Here is a 17,112-nt window from a genome sequence, read left to right as displayed (position 1 = left end):
GCTCAATCGTTGCAATTAATAGAAACTGTACACGTTCCCGGCATCTTCTGCACTTCGAAGGATATAAATTGCGCCGAAATATACGACAATAATATTTATATAGCGTAATATACAAAGCCACAAGAACGTCTGAATCCACAAGCACGAAGATCGGACAAATCCATGTACTTCCCATCATTCCCATGGTAGGACAACGACTGCAGCGCCACAGTTCCCTCTAGTAATTTTGTAGGAAACTCTATGATATTGGATACTCTTTTGGTATCTTGTATCTGCATTTCCGATACTTGAAAGAACGTGTAAGATACAAGATACTGCTATCGCAACATTAGCGCTGGGGAACGCACAACGCGTGGCCGTCCCATGGCCTCCGAGACCACCCCTGCGCGATGGCCTCCGAGATCAACCCTGCGCACGGGGTGATCTCGGAGGCCATGGGCTGTCCTATCCATTTTCCGAGACTGAACTGAACGGAAACTAAGCCCGCGCGAATCCCTTTCCTGCCCTTTCCCTCCCAGGCGGAAGCGAAACGGCTGATTGGTTGCGCGCGTGGCGTGAGCGCGCGCCTATGCAGCTGGAATCGTTGCTAATTACTGACGCTCCGACGCAGCTGTCAACTTATCAAACCACCCTTTCCCGCAGCTGCTCTGCTTTGGGAGCAACTGTTTTTTTTTTTTTGCGTGACCACGACAACGCCACTTGTCAGTCAACACAAGCTTCGCTAGAAAACAAGCGCGCCGCAGACCTTTTGTTTCTTTAGTTGCGTCGGTGGCATGACACTTGCTCGTAGCCACCGTGCTGTGCTGCGTACGCCAATGCGCGCGGAGTCTTTCGCGCAAATTCCGAGGCCGCTATATGGTGTCGTTATCGAAGTTTCTCTTGCGTGGTGCTTCGTTACGGAGTCCAAAGAATGGAAGAATGCATGTGGTTCCCTGCCTCTAGTGGCTTTCACACATTAGTGATTTGAAGGATCTCGTGGACGTATGTTTGACTGTTGTGAACCAAAGCGTGGATGGCGCTGCTTCCGGGAGACTTGTGCATAAGGCGCCTACTTTGTGTACGTGATTCTTGCTCGCAAGCACCAAGCGCAATTTTTCGGACTACGTTACACGCGTAAACGGTAATACGTACGTTTGCGGACAAGGTATAACTCCACAGCTGTATTTGCGCCATCGTGATGCTTCTTATTGGCCTTCTTGTATTTAGATGGCGACCCGCTAGCTGGTCGGCAAGCAGAGCACAAGCGACAAGCAAAATCCGCATACAGCAGAGTGTATAAAGAGCTTTCACGTTAAGCAGCTAAAGCAACCCCAATATATTGTTTCGAAATGAAGATATACTTAATTTGAGCAAGAAAGACAAAAAATTTAGATGCTGACATTTCATTCAAATGAAACAAGGCTGGTTCCAAGCAAACATATTCGTGCATACGCGTTTGCTACAACGTACATTATAGACATCTATAATACGAAATATGCGAACATGCATCCAACTATCTTAAGATGCAATAACTGCGGTAGTATTTCGCATCTGTATAGCTTGTTGCTCGAGTATCTTGTATCGTACCACGACAAAGCTGCAAGGTATCTTTGCCCAACCCTGGGTATATACTGATGCAAAACGAGCTTTGAGGCGAGTTCCATATTCCAGACATTTCTCTGCCACATCGCAAGATGCTTTACGTTGTGCATCTGAGCTAATATTGCTAGTATTGCGCACATATATGCCTTAATTATGGCACATATGCAGCGTGCCTTAATTCTTATAACGAATTTGAAAGTATCCTTCGCGCTATGGTCCGATCGACGGTTGTTCAGTGCGAGAAAGCATGCGCCATCGTGTGAACACCCCTTGCACCTTGCCAGTATCCTTGAGAAAACCAAATAATAATCGTCGCCCACTCATGCGTACGTACATGGCAGCCCAATTCAAAGCAAATTCAAGAACTGACAAAAAGGTGCAATGTGGGCTAACTAGCGCTCATCACCCGCGCAGTACCACGAGTGTACTTTTCTTATTATTTTTTGAAGGCCTGCATTCATTGTATCTAACTGACTGACAGACACATTGAAGCTGGAAAGAGAGCTCCTCTACAAGCCGCTATTTCGAATTTCAGTAAAACAGGCAACGGATCCTAACAACCACGAAAAGTGCTACAGTCGACGACGTCCGAGGTTATGGAATCGCAGAATACATTCAGAATAACAATGTCAACCCCATTTTCACGCAACATACAAAGTGTCGCAGCAACAACGCTGATGAGCAGGCGGGATGAAAAAAAAAAAAGCATCAGGTGATGCTTTGATACTAGCGACAAGAAAGGCGCCTTACCTCACAAACAACACTGTTTTCTGTTCTTTCCGGCCGAAAGAACAACGTACCAATGTTGTGCAGCCACTGCTTCTTGCGCAAGCCGTCACGCTTTCCTTGTCTTATCACAAAAACTGCATAATCACTTTCAGGCTTCTTGCTGCAGTTATATGCGCTAGAGCACGGCACTGCGCTAGCACAACACCGCAGGAAAAACAGCGTGCAACGTTCACTGCGCCGAGCCAAGGAGAAAAATGGCACCAACGAAAAAAAAAAAGTAAAACCAGTGTGCAAGATCCGCGCGTTTCCAAGGGCAACGGCAAGCAGACCAAACGGGAAAGGTAAGCGTCCGTCGTCGTCCAACGAAGTATCCGAAAACATTATCTTGATGTTTACTGCCAATTGTGCGTAGATCAGTGCATACGCGCAGCAATCAATCGTCGTGCAGAAAAATTGGCAGTGGCTTAGCACGGCTATGCCAGAATATACGTAGCGAAAGCTAAAGCCGAGACCACACGTACGCTTGCGGACGCGCGCTAGCTCGCGTCCGCGCGCCTAGCGCAAGCAAGTTCGCCGTGGCCGTGCTTTGCGTCTGTTTTTAAAACGGATTCGGAAACGGAAGGGACGAGAAAGGGGCGAGGAGGAGGCGAGGAGATCGCGCGGCGGCGGCACAGACTTCAAAGAGTGGCGGTACTTTCAAGTGATCAACGGACTTTAAGGTGGCTTTATGCGCAAAATGCGAGCGCGCGGTCACGGAGAAACCGAGCCAATGCACAGCGTTGGATTCGCCGCTGCAGCTGCTTTTAGTCAAATGCCGTGTACCGTTCGGGCATCGCGCGACGTCGCACGGACGTGTCATTCTCTGCTGCATGCTGTTCGTGCCGAATTTCGCGAGTCGGCAAAATCAGCGCAGCACTAAGCGATAACGAAACTACTCAAACGCGAAAGAGCCGTCAGGGCAGAGTAGAGCGGACACAAAACCTTTCGAACGTCCGTGTCGTCAAGGGCGATGTCAATGAGTTTTTTTTCTAAACATCGAGTAGAACGGGACAACTCGCATTTCCTTCCGTCTTATAATGCAATGCAATTATCTTTTTCATTGTAAGAGGTTGAGTACTAGCGACAGAATTAAAATTAGAAGTGCCTACGTCATTGTGCAAATTGACCCAAATTGACGCATTTGCCTTTACTGTCCCTTTAAAGGCCGGAAACTACGCCCCCCCCCCCCCCCCAAAAAAAAAAAATGTATTTTTCAGTTTGCCCATTTTTGTGCTTCTAAGACATTTGATTTCCATAAGATTTTATAAGTTTTGTTCCAATAAAAATGGTTTGGAACGTTTTTCCTTGACTTGTCAAAAGGACAATTTTGACAAAGTTGCAATTCTGGGGAGAAAAAAGCCTCTAATATTTTGGCTCTCGTAATTATTCATTTTTTACCTAAAAGACCAATGCCTGGAGTGTGCACCAAGTCAAATTTTAGTGCAATCTTTTTTTTCAGAAAACATATTTATTGAGTTATGTTTCACATGTCAAAATTACAAACTTTTTCGGGCAACTTTTGATGAGCTCCAGCTCTAGTTCAAATGAATATAGGAGATTGGTTTGTACCTCAACACACACCTTAGACATTCTAGGTCATTTCTATATCCTACCCATAGTGTTCGATTTTTTTTGCCTAGATGCTATATTTTCTTTAAACAAAAGAACCCAGTTCCTAAGGTATACCAGGAACTTTTTGTTCTAATCCAAAAATAATTACATTTTTGAAATCAACACTTCAAAATACACAATATGTGCAAATCTGACAAGGCTCTACTTATAAATAAGAAAGTTGACTTTCAAGTGTGGCCTCCCACCTTAACGCTAGCTTCACTTTAAAAAAAAACAGAGCATACAGAAGTGCAATGCGCCACAACTATTTCTGTGTTACCTAGCGGTAATATTTCAAACACTGAGTGCAAACAAAGTATTTTTGCTAATATCAAAAGTCAGATAATTCAGTTTTCGATGCCAAAGTGTTAAGGGAGAGTAAAGATCAGCGAAATGTCATTGATTAAATGTCTTTGTGTAAACCCTCCCCTTTTGATGGAAGCAAGTGAAAACTTTCGCATTGTTTGATGTGGCCCGCAAGCACTCAAAACAACAAACCTCCACATTCTATAAAAGTTGAGTGAAGGTGTGTGCAGTGGGGCCTGTGTACCAAGCGTTGAACACTGTTGTACACTACGCCAGGCTCAATAATTAACAGCTACTTTTGATTTCAGTTATGGCTTCCTCTGCTCTGACACCCAGTACGTGACATCTATTCACCGTATTCCTGAGCAGTCGTCCCGCAGCATCAGTAATCTCGAAGAATGCTTGAGCAATGCTTTGCATTTCATGTGCACATGTGTTGTTTAGCAAGCATACCATAAGCCCCTGGTGCACACTTGACAATGCCAAATCATGCACCACGCTACAAACACATCAGAACTACAGCAACACCACCCCCTTGCCAGGTCGCCACAAATAAGGTTCAAGCAGAGAGCAAATGTTCCATAGATGGACAGCAACTTCGCTGAAGGTTCTCATTTATTATTTACAGGATGCCTAAACGCAAGTCATGCCACCTACACAGGTGTGGCAAGGACGACACAAAAAGATAAGCATGCTTTGCCATGCAATGCATGTCAATTGCATGGATGGCGAGAGATGGCTATTAAATTGCTTCGTCCCATTTTTCATATCTTGTGTGTGCACATCTATGACTGTACTAATCCCAGAAATGAAAAGCAATTAGGGCTGTGCGTCAATTCCAAAAACTTTTCCCAATGTTGCTCGCCAACTATGCACAGCACTTCTTTTTTCTCGTGGAGACTAGAGTGTCACCATCCTACCGAAAAGGAAAGAAAGCAAGCTCAGCTAGATCGTTGTGCATAGTAACACCGGCAACACACCACACTTTATATAACAATTCACCATGCCACTTGGCTAGCTGAAATAAATAGGGAAGTTACCGGGGCAAGTATTATGACAGCCAAGTGATAATCCATGAGAGTGTGATTTTTCTCACACCGAAAATGGTTTTGGGTCACAAAGTGAAGGAAGCCTCAATCAAAAGGACTGGCAAACACATTTCTTGTCCCACAGTTCAGGCACACTGGACATGGACATGCCTCTGGTGCTTGGCTGGTAGCTGCATACACACAGCTTGTCTTCACTCCATCTTGTTCCGTTCGAACCGTACAGTCATGATTTCCTAAGGAAGAGATGCCGGTTAGATGCCTCGTCCAGCAGGTAGACTCACTTCACCACAGTATTGGAAGGGCTTTATCGTTTACAGGAGCATGTTTAAAAAATAAAGGGAAAAAGAATAAGGCAGAACTGATCTTACAATGCATGTCGATTTGCATTACAGCGATGTAGCAACGCATTGTATCGCCACCGCAGACACACGGAGTAGCAGTCTCACTGCCAACCACAATGGCAAATAATACCACAACACACATATTTCGAGGAATACAGATTTAAAGAAAAAAAAAGAAATATCGTCTACGACCCAGGTCTTCCCTTAACTGGATGTATGTAGCAATGGCTGATGACGGCAATGGCAGAATCCATGCCTGACTTATCATGCGACCAGCAGCACTCACCTCATCCGAGTCCAAAAGGCTTGGCAGGGCCCTAGAAAAGGAAGTAAGCGATCAGACAAGTAACAAAAACTTTGAGACAGTGAGGATTTCCAATAAAACTTACGTTTCTCCCAGGGATGAGGGAATCGTCTCCTCGACCCACTTCAGGTCATCCTCCTGCAGCAGGAAAATATGTTCAAAAATTGCTGTTGCTTAATTGCAATGTTGCATGCACAGAAAATTTACTGAATGAACATTTAATCAGCATAGAAAGCAATCAGGTAGGGCTCAATGTGTCCAGACAATTGGCACCATTGGTATTCTTGAGGCATGCAATTTAACCTTGTAATGCCAAACATAGTTCCACATAAAGAAAAATTAGAAGTTCCCCTTTAATTCTGGCCATGGACAGTACATTCGTACAAAAAAAGAAAAAAAAGATTTATTTGAGTTATAACTTAATTAGTACAGTCATTTATTAGTTAGCAAGTGATTTGTTGAACTATCCACAGTTGAGACTTGACTAACAGCTTGTCAAAAACACAACTATGGGCTTTGCATTAAGTCTGCCGCACTTTTATCAACATTTTGAGGCACCAAATTCGGCCTAGCATATATGATATGTTGAGCATTACAGGAACACTAAAGCTAAACACTAAATCGATGTAGAGTGATGAAGTACTGTCTAAAAGCTCCATTATCATTACTATTGCAATAATAGGTTGATTATTAGAAGAGCGAATGAAGGTCACAGTTCCATTTTTCTGAATCTCTCGCCAAAACCCAGACATCGGTACGTTAGTGTGACGCCACGGATTTCAAAGTGCTTATTTTTTCTCACATTTAGCCATTTGGACCACGTTGACTCAGTTAAACTTCCCGAAACTTGACATGTTTTTATCCTTGGCTCCTTTAGATTACAATGCAGCCAATTTTTGGTGATAAAGGATTAACTAGAACGAAATCTACGAAATCTAAGATGTCGTAGCAGGTGCAGGAATGTCAAGGCGACATTGCCACCGATCTTTGACCTTTGCACCTTGAATGGCTTACCGGGCCACTTCTTACGGTAAGAGTGGCTTTATTGGTGTTGCAGAAGCTTGATTCACTAATACAAGCCAAATCTTTTTTTTTTTTCTTCAGTTTCCCTTTAGGGAAGCCAGTCAAGTTCAGCATGTCACAATCTCTCTAATATAAACCTTTTTCATCCGCGATGTGGCAGCAGTGCGTTCACGACCCCAGAGAACTTCCAGTCAGCCATTTTCGACAGTCCAGTTAAAAAGAAGTATTTTGTCGCACAGTATAATGTAGGCACATATTCTTGATGTTTTCAGATATAAAATGCGTGCGCCGTATGTCGAGATCATGTATACGGTTTTTTTGTTGCATTTGACACTGCAATTCCACTTGTCAAACTTTTCTACTCTGCAACAAAACTGGTGCCAGATGTAGGGTCCCATAAATTTTTAGGCTATTGTAACTTGCGTTGCCCCGGAGTGTTTAACCAAACACTCCGGAAGTCTTCTGGGAACTATGTTTGTAAGCATGAAAAGGGTCTATAAAATGTTTCCTACTGGATCCTCCTTGTTGGCAGCTGGCTGGCCTGTTGCTGGCTTGGTGGACCGCATCTTCATGCCCTCTGCAAATGAAAGGTAGTGGCAGTGAAGGCGTGCTCAAACGAAGAACACACGACAAGCACTCACCAAAAGCATCGTGAGGCTGCTGCTGGAATTCCTCCTCCTCTAGCTCATCGTCAGCAGCATCCAGAAGTGGCGTGAAGGCATACCTGCATGGAGGGCCATCAAATGTGTGCACAGACATTTAGTTGATTCATGGAATTTAATGGCAACTACAGCAACAACTGAAATATATGTTGTTGTTGTTTTCAGAAAAATTTGTGGAAAAGTGCCACCTCGTTTTTTGAGCTGTCTTTGGCACAATTTCAATTGTCGTCTGGCCACGGTGAGCCAAGGAAAAAAAAGAAAACTGAGAAAGTGTCACCATTTTATTGCCTTTGTGACTGTGAAAACTTTGCAAATTCTGTGCAAAAGAGAGTTACTACTGTCTCAGGTTACGAAATTAGCAGATGTAGGCTTGACTTTAGTGCTGCAATCAAAAACAGCATGATAGAATACGCATTAGTGAACGGTAGCACAGTGGCACTGCACCACTCTATTTCTGCAAACAGAAATTAAAGCAGTAAAACTAGACTTTCACTGACTTTCACCATTATGCTATTCATAGTGAACTTGACGACACCATGGTGGAATTTCTTTGTGATCATTGTGCACGAGATGTCCCAATAACAGTACGTTCAATTCATTGCAAAGGTGAATAACTTCAACCATAAGCGTGCCGCTTTCTTTTAGCACTTTGTAATAAGAATGTGGTGGAAGACCAGCTATCCACTGGGACAAATCAGCAGAGCGATAGGGAGGTACCGTCAGCCACCGCAGTCTGCGAACACAGCACAAAATAGTTGAAGTTGCTATCGACGGGAGACCAACAGTACATGCTAGCAAGAACTTGAGGGCACTTAGCAAAATATGACAATAATTACATAGCAGGTGTCACAGATCCAAACCAATTTACCACAGAACGAGTGGAGCGACAACTTTTTCTGTGACTGCACACCACTTTCGCTTGCGCCGAAAACATAGCAGCTCACATACTGGAAGCTGCAAGGAGTAGAAATAATGTGCAATGTGACTTAGCACTACATCCACGAGTTGCACTTGTAATACATATAACTACACGAAAGTAATTATTCTGCAGAAAGCTCTGTGCATCAAAAACATCTGTACTACGCAACGCATTGAGTGAGACTTCTTTGACTGCACTACTTGGGTAGACTCGATACCACAGCATCACCTTCTGTTATGAAATAGAATATAGGAATGTTGAACTAACTGGCACTTGATGCAAGTTTGAAAATAAAGAATAAAGAAACTCCAACCAAAATTTATTTTAAAAGCCCGAAGCTTCGAAGCCCGACCAGCTCCCTCTTCAGGGGCGAGATGGCGTGAGAGGTAGCAGTGCTTATATGCATCTTTTTCATGCTTTGACAGGCACGGGGGCACTTTTCGAATTCAATTCTCAACCAGGCAGATCTCTGCTGGATGTTTACCTTATAAGTTTGTTTTGCACAATGTTTGCATAGTCAGAAAAAGCAAAGAAAATAAACTTTTCTGCACCGAAGCGAACACTGGGCATCACACAGCACTGCAGTGTTGAGATGCGAGTGCACCCACCGCTTGTTGTTGTTGGTAGGGCGCCAGAGGACCATGATGACCAGCAACACCAGGGAGAAGAGCAAGTGCCAGTAGCCCTCGTCAAACCATAGCTCCTTCCAGTCCTGCAGGGAGCAGAGCTGCTAGTGCAATACCAGCCACCAACCCGACAAGGAGAGCACTTACCGTCAGACATTCAGCCGTGCGGTGGTCAAAAGTCACCCACACCATGAACACAACAGACGCTGGAAGCAGGACAGTTGCTCAGCGACAGACAGTTATCCACCAAACATTCCCACACTTACCCAGAACGGCAAACACCAGAGTGTTGGTGAAGTGACGGTATAGGGAGAGTTTGATGACGTTGCGACGCAACCGCAGTGTGCGTGTTGTCTGACTGAGGCTGCTGAAGATCCACCAGCAGATGGCGCTGTCCAATAGGGCCAGCCCTATGCCCAGCACCGTCAGCAACCGGTCAGGCGTGTTCTTGGGCTGCGCACAACAGATGGTCACACAGAAAATGCTCAGGACTACGCTGACACTGTATGTCCGCTATGTGCACCTAGAGTGACGCATGCCATAAGGTACATCAGAACAGTATTATCCAGATAGGCACCCATGACGAGAAACTTGCACACACAGTGGCATCACATTTGCCCATTATACGGCAAAGAGTACAAAAGTGGGACTGAAACTGTAGAAACGGACAACTCAGGCACTGTCCCATTTCTACGCTCGGTTGCAGTTTCACTTATGTGCTGTTTGCCGCGTTACTTCACTATGCTGACAAGCCTGACTGACAACCATTTTGCAACAGATTCCCACCGGGAAAGTGGCACAGGAAGGTCCCATTTTGGCACACCCACCTTAAGTGTGCGCAAGCATCCCTCGAGGGAGGCCATCACAAAGTAGGCAGCCCCTAACCCCAGCACACGGTGGAGCATAGGCCCCAGCCGGGGCTTGACGATGCCGAAGCCCAGGCTGACCACCACCACCAGGAGCCGTGCCAGGGACCGCTTGAGGCACGACAGCACCTCGGCAAATAGCACGGCCCCTTGCACCGAGCGACCGGTTGCATTGATCGACTGGTACTCGGCGTAGAAGACTGCCTTCTCCAGCATGCCTACACAAACAAGAGCGGACGTCTAGTATATAGCCCAGAAACAGTGCACCTTTCGTGCTCATTTGTGACAGCTGCACCAATCACAACTGTAATTTACGTAAATCCGTTGGTTTCTTTCATGACAGCTAAAGTGTAAATATCGACCTTACTTTTTTATTGCATTCGTAAACATCCTAGGCAAAAGGGATGCATGCTCCCTACCATATTTGAATTGCCACCTGTCAGTGACCATTAGGAACACTTGCCATTATTGCCAGTGCACACGATGACTGAACACACCATTTCAATTAAAGAAAATTCAAGACAGCACCACTTAATTAGTAAGCTATCTCTGCCTTGTTTGCCACAACAGCAAACGTAACACTGGAAAAAGAAATCAGGCAACTCCAGCAATTCCTTCTGCTCTGAACTCACTTACTGCAAATGCAGAAGGCTCTGGCAATGGACATCAAGATGAGTAACGGACTAAATTATATGGCCATTATACTGGCTGTGCAAATGAATGCATTACTTTGTACGAATTTCAGAGACGAACATAAGTTAGCTTGGTTAGGATGCCATGTAGCAACTGTATATTCCAGTTTAGACCGAACCAATGTGCAGTCTTTCAGAATGCCGATTGAACCCTTAGATGCCAGTAGGGGCTAGGAGCATAGCACTCACCCAGAAAGATGACACCTCCGATCCAGAACTGGATACGCAGAAGGTCTCGCCACTGGAGTGCCGACACAGCCAGCCACACCACGGCGTACACCACGTACACGCCACACATCACCCCGTAGAACTGTGCACCAAGAAGACCAGCTGAGTCACCCACCCCAACAGCTGGTTACCGCCATCCAACTCACCGGCAGGAAGGGCCAGTCGACGGCCGAGAGGTAGCCATGGCTGCCCCGCAGGGACATGTCCACTGTAGAGAGTGTGCTCATATAACTTTAACTGTGCAGTTATGTGGCAAATCAGTTTCGTGGAAATCTGCAAGAAAATTTCAGGAAAGGGACAACCACGAAAGTGTCTTGCTGTACCCTTCTGTGAAACTTCCCCAACCTTGCAGATTTCCATAGAACTGATTTGCCGTATTCAGTGTCCCTGCTCTGAGTTGTCAATTAATCCATTTCTGTCTGAATTTTTTTTAACGGAGGGAAAATTTTATATTATGTGCATCTGAATGATAGAAGTCAGGGAAAAATAAAGAAACATATTCACATTGGGAGTTCTTGGCAATGAATCAAAGGTTTTATTCACAATTGTAAGGGTGCAAATAAGACCATTTTGCTGCCACCCAAGGCAGGTGATAAGCATTAGGTAGCAGGCACCATAGGTAAGCGCAGAGGCCTACCCTCAGCATGACGCAGTGCATAGACATTTGTGAAAATAGTTTTGATGTTCATTTTTCTTGATGTCAGATATCATCAGAGCAGAAAGAGTTCATTTTACCTTGCTCTGCTATCTGCTAGCCTCCTGGTTAGCTCTGATGGCAGAGCAACAGCCCTGGAAAGGCGCTGCGTCTAAGGTTCAATTCCTGGACCAGAACAAATCTTTCTTGACCAACAAAGCTTTCTTACTGAAAAACCGGTGTGTGTTTCCTTGGTGGCTTAGTGCTAATGTCAGAGGATGATGATTTTCCCCTTTCACATGCAGCTATTTGATGAGCAAGACTCACTCATTTCCATATCTTGTGTATGCTGGCCGGTACCACAGGCTGGTACCGTAGAATACTAACTGCCAGTCAGGCTTGTAGGTAGGAGTCCTTTCATCATAATAGCAGCACAAACTGTAGGGCCTGAACACGATGGCAAGAATGCCTTTGATGTCGTGTTCTACAGTTACTTATTATATTTATTATTATTATTATTACTTTATATCGGATATTGTTCATGTTCCAATTTATGCCAACAGTGACTTGCATATACTTGCATATACAGTGCTGCACCCTGCTTCATTCTGCAACCAATGCCCTAAATGTGCCCTATTTACATCTGGCAATAAACACGACCTCAACTAGGGGTTGCCTCACTGCCTCATTTACCCGAGTCATCTTCGGCTGCAAGTTATCTGCACCCCGAACTGGGGATGAAACGACTGTACGTGCAGCTCACTTTCCACGTTAATGATGACGTGGCTGCATGGGTACTGCATGCATATTAACAATTTATGGAGAAGTATTGCCTACAGGCAACACACCATAAAAGAAAAATTGTTTTCTCGTCGTATTTTGATATTGAGTATGAAGTTTCAGGCTAAATGTCGTCAGCCAACACTGAATGACGGGCAGCAAGCTTCATTTGTTGGATAAGAACGGGAACACAGGACGATGATGTTTCACGCGTGACTAGTTTCTTTTGAAGATGCCATCAGAGGATACAGACCGATACCAGATCTCCAGCTGCAGAGGTCACTCATGTAATGTAAAACAAATGGAATGCAATGCGCACCTGTTTCACATCTGACTAGGACTCTCTGTACGAGTTCCATACGAAGCTATAAGTGGCTTGTGGTGAAGCTCACTCTCGGTGTTCTGTCTTGTGTTGTCCCTCTACTGCTGAAAACATTCCGCAAGAAATATTTAAAAAACTTTCATTGAATATGCTTTCTCTGTATATTTTGCACATTTATAAGAAAAATAAACATTTCCCTTGGATATTTATGGGTCTCATGTTTAAAGGGTTAACGCGTGGCCATCCGAAACAACAAGCAGCTCAATACTCGCTGCTGCCATTGGCTGGGGCACGGGTGCTTATTGCACTGCCGTGGGTATCTCACCTTGCAAGGAAAAGTTGCCATCAGAGCGCACGTGCAGCAAGAGCATGTAGATGCCATCCTCGTTCACGCTAGACACGGTCGGCAGCTCTGTTGGCTGGACTGCCGTCTTATTGCCTCCTGCAACTGTGGCATGCCGAAACAGTACGGCATTGTTCAACAGTGCTGCCCAGCCATTTTGAGAGTGGCCGAGTAGACAAACTGAAAAGAGCTGCAATGCATGTGGGCACAAGAAATTTCAAAACCACTGACATCAACTTAAACTTGTTCTCATACAGCGTTCTGACTGCTCTTGTCTTTGCTAAAAAACAGCATTTCGCTGCTTGATATAAGCACCTGACAGGAAAACTTATTGTCCAGCATAAACTGGCAAGTATTGCAAGATTGTGCTCCTCTGGGCTGATTTGTAAATGGAAATCACTGACACATCGTCGGCTCATGCCTCTGTGCTATTGTGTGCATGTCGATTTCAATAGCAGCATGTGCATCGTGTTAATTCCTGAATAAAGGAGAGCTAGCTCCTTCCCCGTCTTTCTATGTCATGTGGAACCGACCAGCTCGATAGATTAACTTCACCATGTTCAGAGTGCATGCACAGCAACCTTGTAAGCGCCATACTTGGGTTCAAGGAAACTTTGTGAGGAATGCCAAGGATGATCCCATAGTGAATATTTAGAGTGAGAAGGCAAGTTAGGAGCGCATCTCCTTAACCCCACTACTATAGCAGAATCTTTTTATTTTCCCCCTCAACAGAGCCATCCTCCCTTCATCAATAAAATTTATTCATTCATTCATATTCCCCCCGCCGCCTTTTGATCTCGAGGACCAAGGACTACAATCTGCGTGCTTTGGGGCAGCGGTGGTTTAGTCATAGTCGGCATGAAATCGGTCTGAAATCGGTCACATGCTATTTTTTGGTCGTGAATGCCAGACGTCTTTTTAGCTTTAGTATCATTCCCTGATGTGTATGAAACGTGGATGGATGGATGGATGTTATGAGCATCCCCTTTGGAACAGGGCGGTGGGTTGTGTCACCAAGCTCTTGCTATAATACTGCCTAATGTCCTACCTAGGTTAAAAAAGGAAAAAACAAAACTATGAACTCCCACAGCCAAATTTTCTGACCCTTTATTGCAAACTTTGCTTTTGTATGTCTCCGTTTTTTGTCGTTTCCCTATTTTTCTTTCACCAATCTTCCAATCGCCTCTTACTAATCTCTATTGCAGGCATGTTTGCTTTTCCCCTGCTCTCGCTGAACCCAAGGGCTTCAAGGAGGCCAGTAGTGCCTAAATCGACCGCTGGGCGGATGTCTTCACATTCTAATAAAACATGCTCTATGTTTCCCTAGCATTACCACAGCAAGCACATGCTTCTTCCTTCTTATATCTCACTTTATAGGTGCGTGTTCCAAGGCATCCTGATCTCGCTTCGAAAAGTAATGAGCTTCCCTTTGAGTTATCATAAATTGTTTCTTTCCTGATTTCGTTTTTCCCTCTGAAGTAGCTACTCATGGCAGGTTTCTTTTCCATTACCAGCCCCCATGAGATTATTTCAGCCTCTCTGACTTTCCACTTGACGTTCTTTGTTGCTGTGTTGCCCACCCTACAGGCCACATACTTGCTGGTAAGCTTCCTAGTTCTTTTCCTCCTTTGTGAATCAATGTTCTTCCCGTACAGATACCTCCAACACTCTCCCAGCCCATTTACTTTCTTCCGTATTCCTCAGTCGTTCCTCATAATCAATTTCACTGTGTGCTTCCCTCACTTCAAAACTAGTCCAGCCCATACATCAGTGTCAGTATCAAGATGCGCCACCTTGAGGCACATGTTTCGCAGTATGAGCGTCCTCGGCAAGGTGCATGAAAAGCCTGTGCATTCCGATTGAGGCGTGCATTTCTGGGTCGCACTTACCCTTGGGTTTCAAGCTCAGCAGCTGAAAGAAAAGGAGAAGGTCTCAGCACTGGAGCTCGCAGACGGTCCGGCGACTCACCGGTGGACGGTGCCGCAGCGCGCCCAGGTCGATCAGGTGCAGGCACTGGTGGCGTTCGTCTTCGATGCGACTGTACGCTGTGGCCAACTCGAACAGCTTCGCACCGGCGTCCAGCCCCGCAAGCTGCTCCTGCGTCTGTGGCACGATCCACGTAAGTGTCGGGCCGGGAGAGCTAGGTCTTTGCTACGCACCAGAAGGTCGACGTCGAGGAACTCCTGGAAGCAAGGGCTGCGGTACATCGTCCAGCCGACCTGCAGCGTCAGCGCGTCCCCGGGCACGCTCGCTTCGCAGGAAACTGCAGCACAGAAGGCACTGGTTGCTGGCGGCCGCATTTTTCGCACGTCAAGGCGTCATCCGGTGTCGCCATCGCTACGCGCTGGCATTCACAGCTCGCGGTAGCCGTACGGCGACGCCGAATCACGACGCGATTAGCACGCGCGAAGGAACGCTTTATCCGGCCATCATGACACACTTACTTGTCACAAAGACCGTGGATCCATTGTACAGGCTCTTCTGAACGGCAAAATAATGATTGGACACCTGCGACCACCGAGAGAGAAAGAAGGGTCGGGCGGATCGTCGTCAAAACCGCGCGCGGTAGGTGCACAACACAAACACACAAGTGGCGTCGGCACAGATTTCGCACGCAGCGGGCAACGTGATGCGAAACCAACAAGCACACAACACCCGGCAAAACTTTCATGAAGCGTTCGATCGGGGGATTTCGAACACCGATGCAAACAGAACCAAGAGGCAAAAACACGCACATTATCAACCTTGAAGGACCACTTCCCCTGGTCAGGAAAACAGTTACAAGGAACGCACAGTAACAAAAGGCTGAAATATAACCGCATCTTCTTGAAACATTCACAACGTTACGTTTTACACAGATCCATGGGGTGGTTATCGCGACGGCACACACACACACTCGACCAGCACTCGACACGCTCATCAGAAAACAAATGGTGTAAGGCAAAGCGTATTTGCGCACCCAAATGTGTGACAGTTATTTGTTTATACTAGCTAAAAGTAAAATAAGTGACAAAATATAAAAAGTGTTGTAAATGCGAATCTTTAATAATTATAAGTACATAATGTGTCGACATTGCACCCTTGCCTTTGAGATTGGTTTTTATTAAAGGGTATCTCGAAGGCCACGGTCTTGCGCACTGCAAGCGCGCTAAGTGATTGGGATGGAGTGGGTGTGGCGTCGCACGCAAATGTATGGCAAAATGCCGAACACGTATACATGCACGCGTACCCACCGTTTACCTTGCGCACACAGAGACCGCTGGCACAGCGTAATACTTGTCATAGGCGTAAACGGTTGAAATAATGCTGTCTGCATTAATAAACAACAGAAAAGCTCAGGTTTTCAGAAACAACACCTGGAACAATGGGGGGGTGACCTGGATTGTCCTTTTTACTTATATTTGCGAACTCAAGAACGACACACAATTTCGCTAATCTTCCCCCCTCCTTTTTGTTTCATTTTTTTTTAGCTTTCAAAAGTTTGCTGAACTAATACTTTGTAGTCGTTTTTGAGATCGAAATTTAGATGCTTGTAGAAAAATCGATTTGCCAGGTGTTGTTGAACTTCTTAGACAATCACCTTCCCACTTTTATCACCAGATTTATATATATTTGATTGCACTCCTAGCTCCTTATTTATTACCTACGAATTCTTTATGAGAAAAGCCTGATGTAAACATCGTAAGTTAGACACAAGCAACGTCCTGCTGACCATCTTTTAAACTTGCCGTTTGGGGGAATAAATTAAGGCCCTAAGATAATGCAACTGACCTCTTTGTTCGATAAGCTACCAGATAAGCTGTTGACATTGTTTGGTGTTCGACTCCTGGCTGTTTTCTTCCAATATTGCATATATGTTGCGCAGTTGCTCATATTATGCAAGCGCTTCCTATATTGACAAAAGCCTTTCTTTTACCATTTCAAGTACACTGCTCAGTAGCAAGCTGGTGCTTAGCGAGAAACTTTAGCTGATCAAGCTTGTTCTAGGGTCTCCTTCCAGCTCGACAAATTCTGGCCAGGCATTTTTTGTGGCCGGCTTAATAACTTACACCCAAGG

General features: G+C 45.3%; 1 protein-coding gene across 1 annotated transcript; it reads right to left on the bottom strand.

Moving 5' to 3' along the window:
* Positions 1-4,863: 4,863 nt before the first annotated feature.
* On the bottom strand, positions 4,864-15,981 carry LOC126533440 (transmembrane protein 87A). Its single transcript, XM_050180606.3, has 17 exons — positions 15,791-15,981; positions 15,500-15,563; positions 15,215-15,318; positions 15,024-15,158; positions 14,945-14,966; positions 13,038-13,160; positions 11,123-11,184; positions 10,938-11,058; positions 10,018-10,274; positions 9,457-9,643; positions 9,338-9,396; positions 9,173-9,276; positions 7,625-7,707; positions 7,496-7,560; positions 6,046-6,098; positions 5,943-5,973; positions 4,864-5,548 (listed from the first exon to the last, which is right to left on the bottom strand). Exons 1-17 carry the CDS (start codon positions 15,875-15,877, stop codon positions 5,507-5,509), a joined length of 1,599 nt encoding a protein of 532 aa, XP_050036563.1. The 5' UTR covers positions 15,878-15,981; the 3' UTR covers positions 4,864-5,506.
* Between the last annotated feature and the right edge of the window lie 1,131 nt (positions 15,982-17,112).

The sequence above is a fragment of the Dermacentor andersoni genome, chromosome 7 (genome assembly GCF_023375885.2).
Source record: "Dermacentor andersoni chromosome 7, qqDerAnde1_hic_scaffold, whole genome shotgun sequence".
In the NCBI taxonomy this organism is placed as follows: domain Eukaryota; kingdom Metazoa; phylum Arthropoda; class Arachnida; order Ixodida; family Ixodidae; genus Dermacentor; species Dermacentor andersoni.
The sequence above is the reverse complement of the archived record's forward strand: the minus strand, read 5'-3'. Positions and strand labels throughout refer to the sequence as shown.

Excerpts from the sequence above, each read along its gene's own strand:
- LOC126533440 (XM_050180606.3), bottom strand. The coding sequence starts at position 15,877 with ATGCGGTTATATTTCAGCCTTTTGTTACTGTGCGTTCCTTGTAACTGT. Across the intron at positions 7,708-9,172 it reads CCTACCAACAACAACAAGCG|GTATGCCTTCACGCCACTTC; the intron begins GTGGGTGCACTC and ends CCCTCCATGCAG. Across the intron at positions 7,561-7,624 it reads GCAGCCTCACGATGCTTTTG|AGGGCATGAAGATGCGGTCC; the intron begins GTGAGTGCTTGT and ends TTTCATTTGCAG.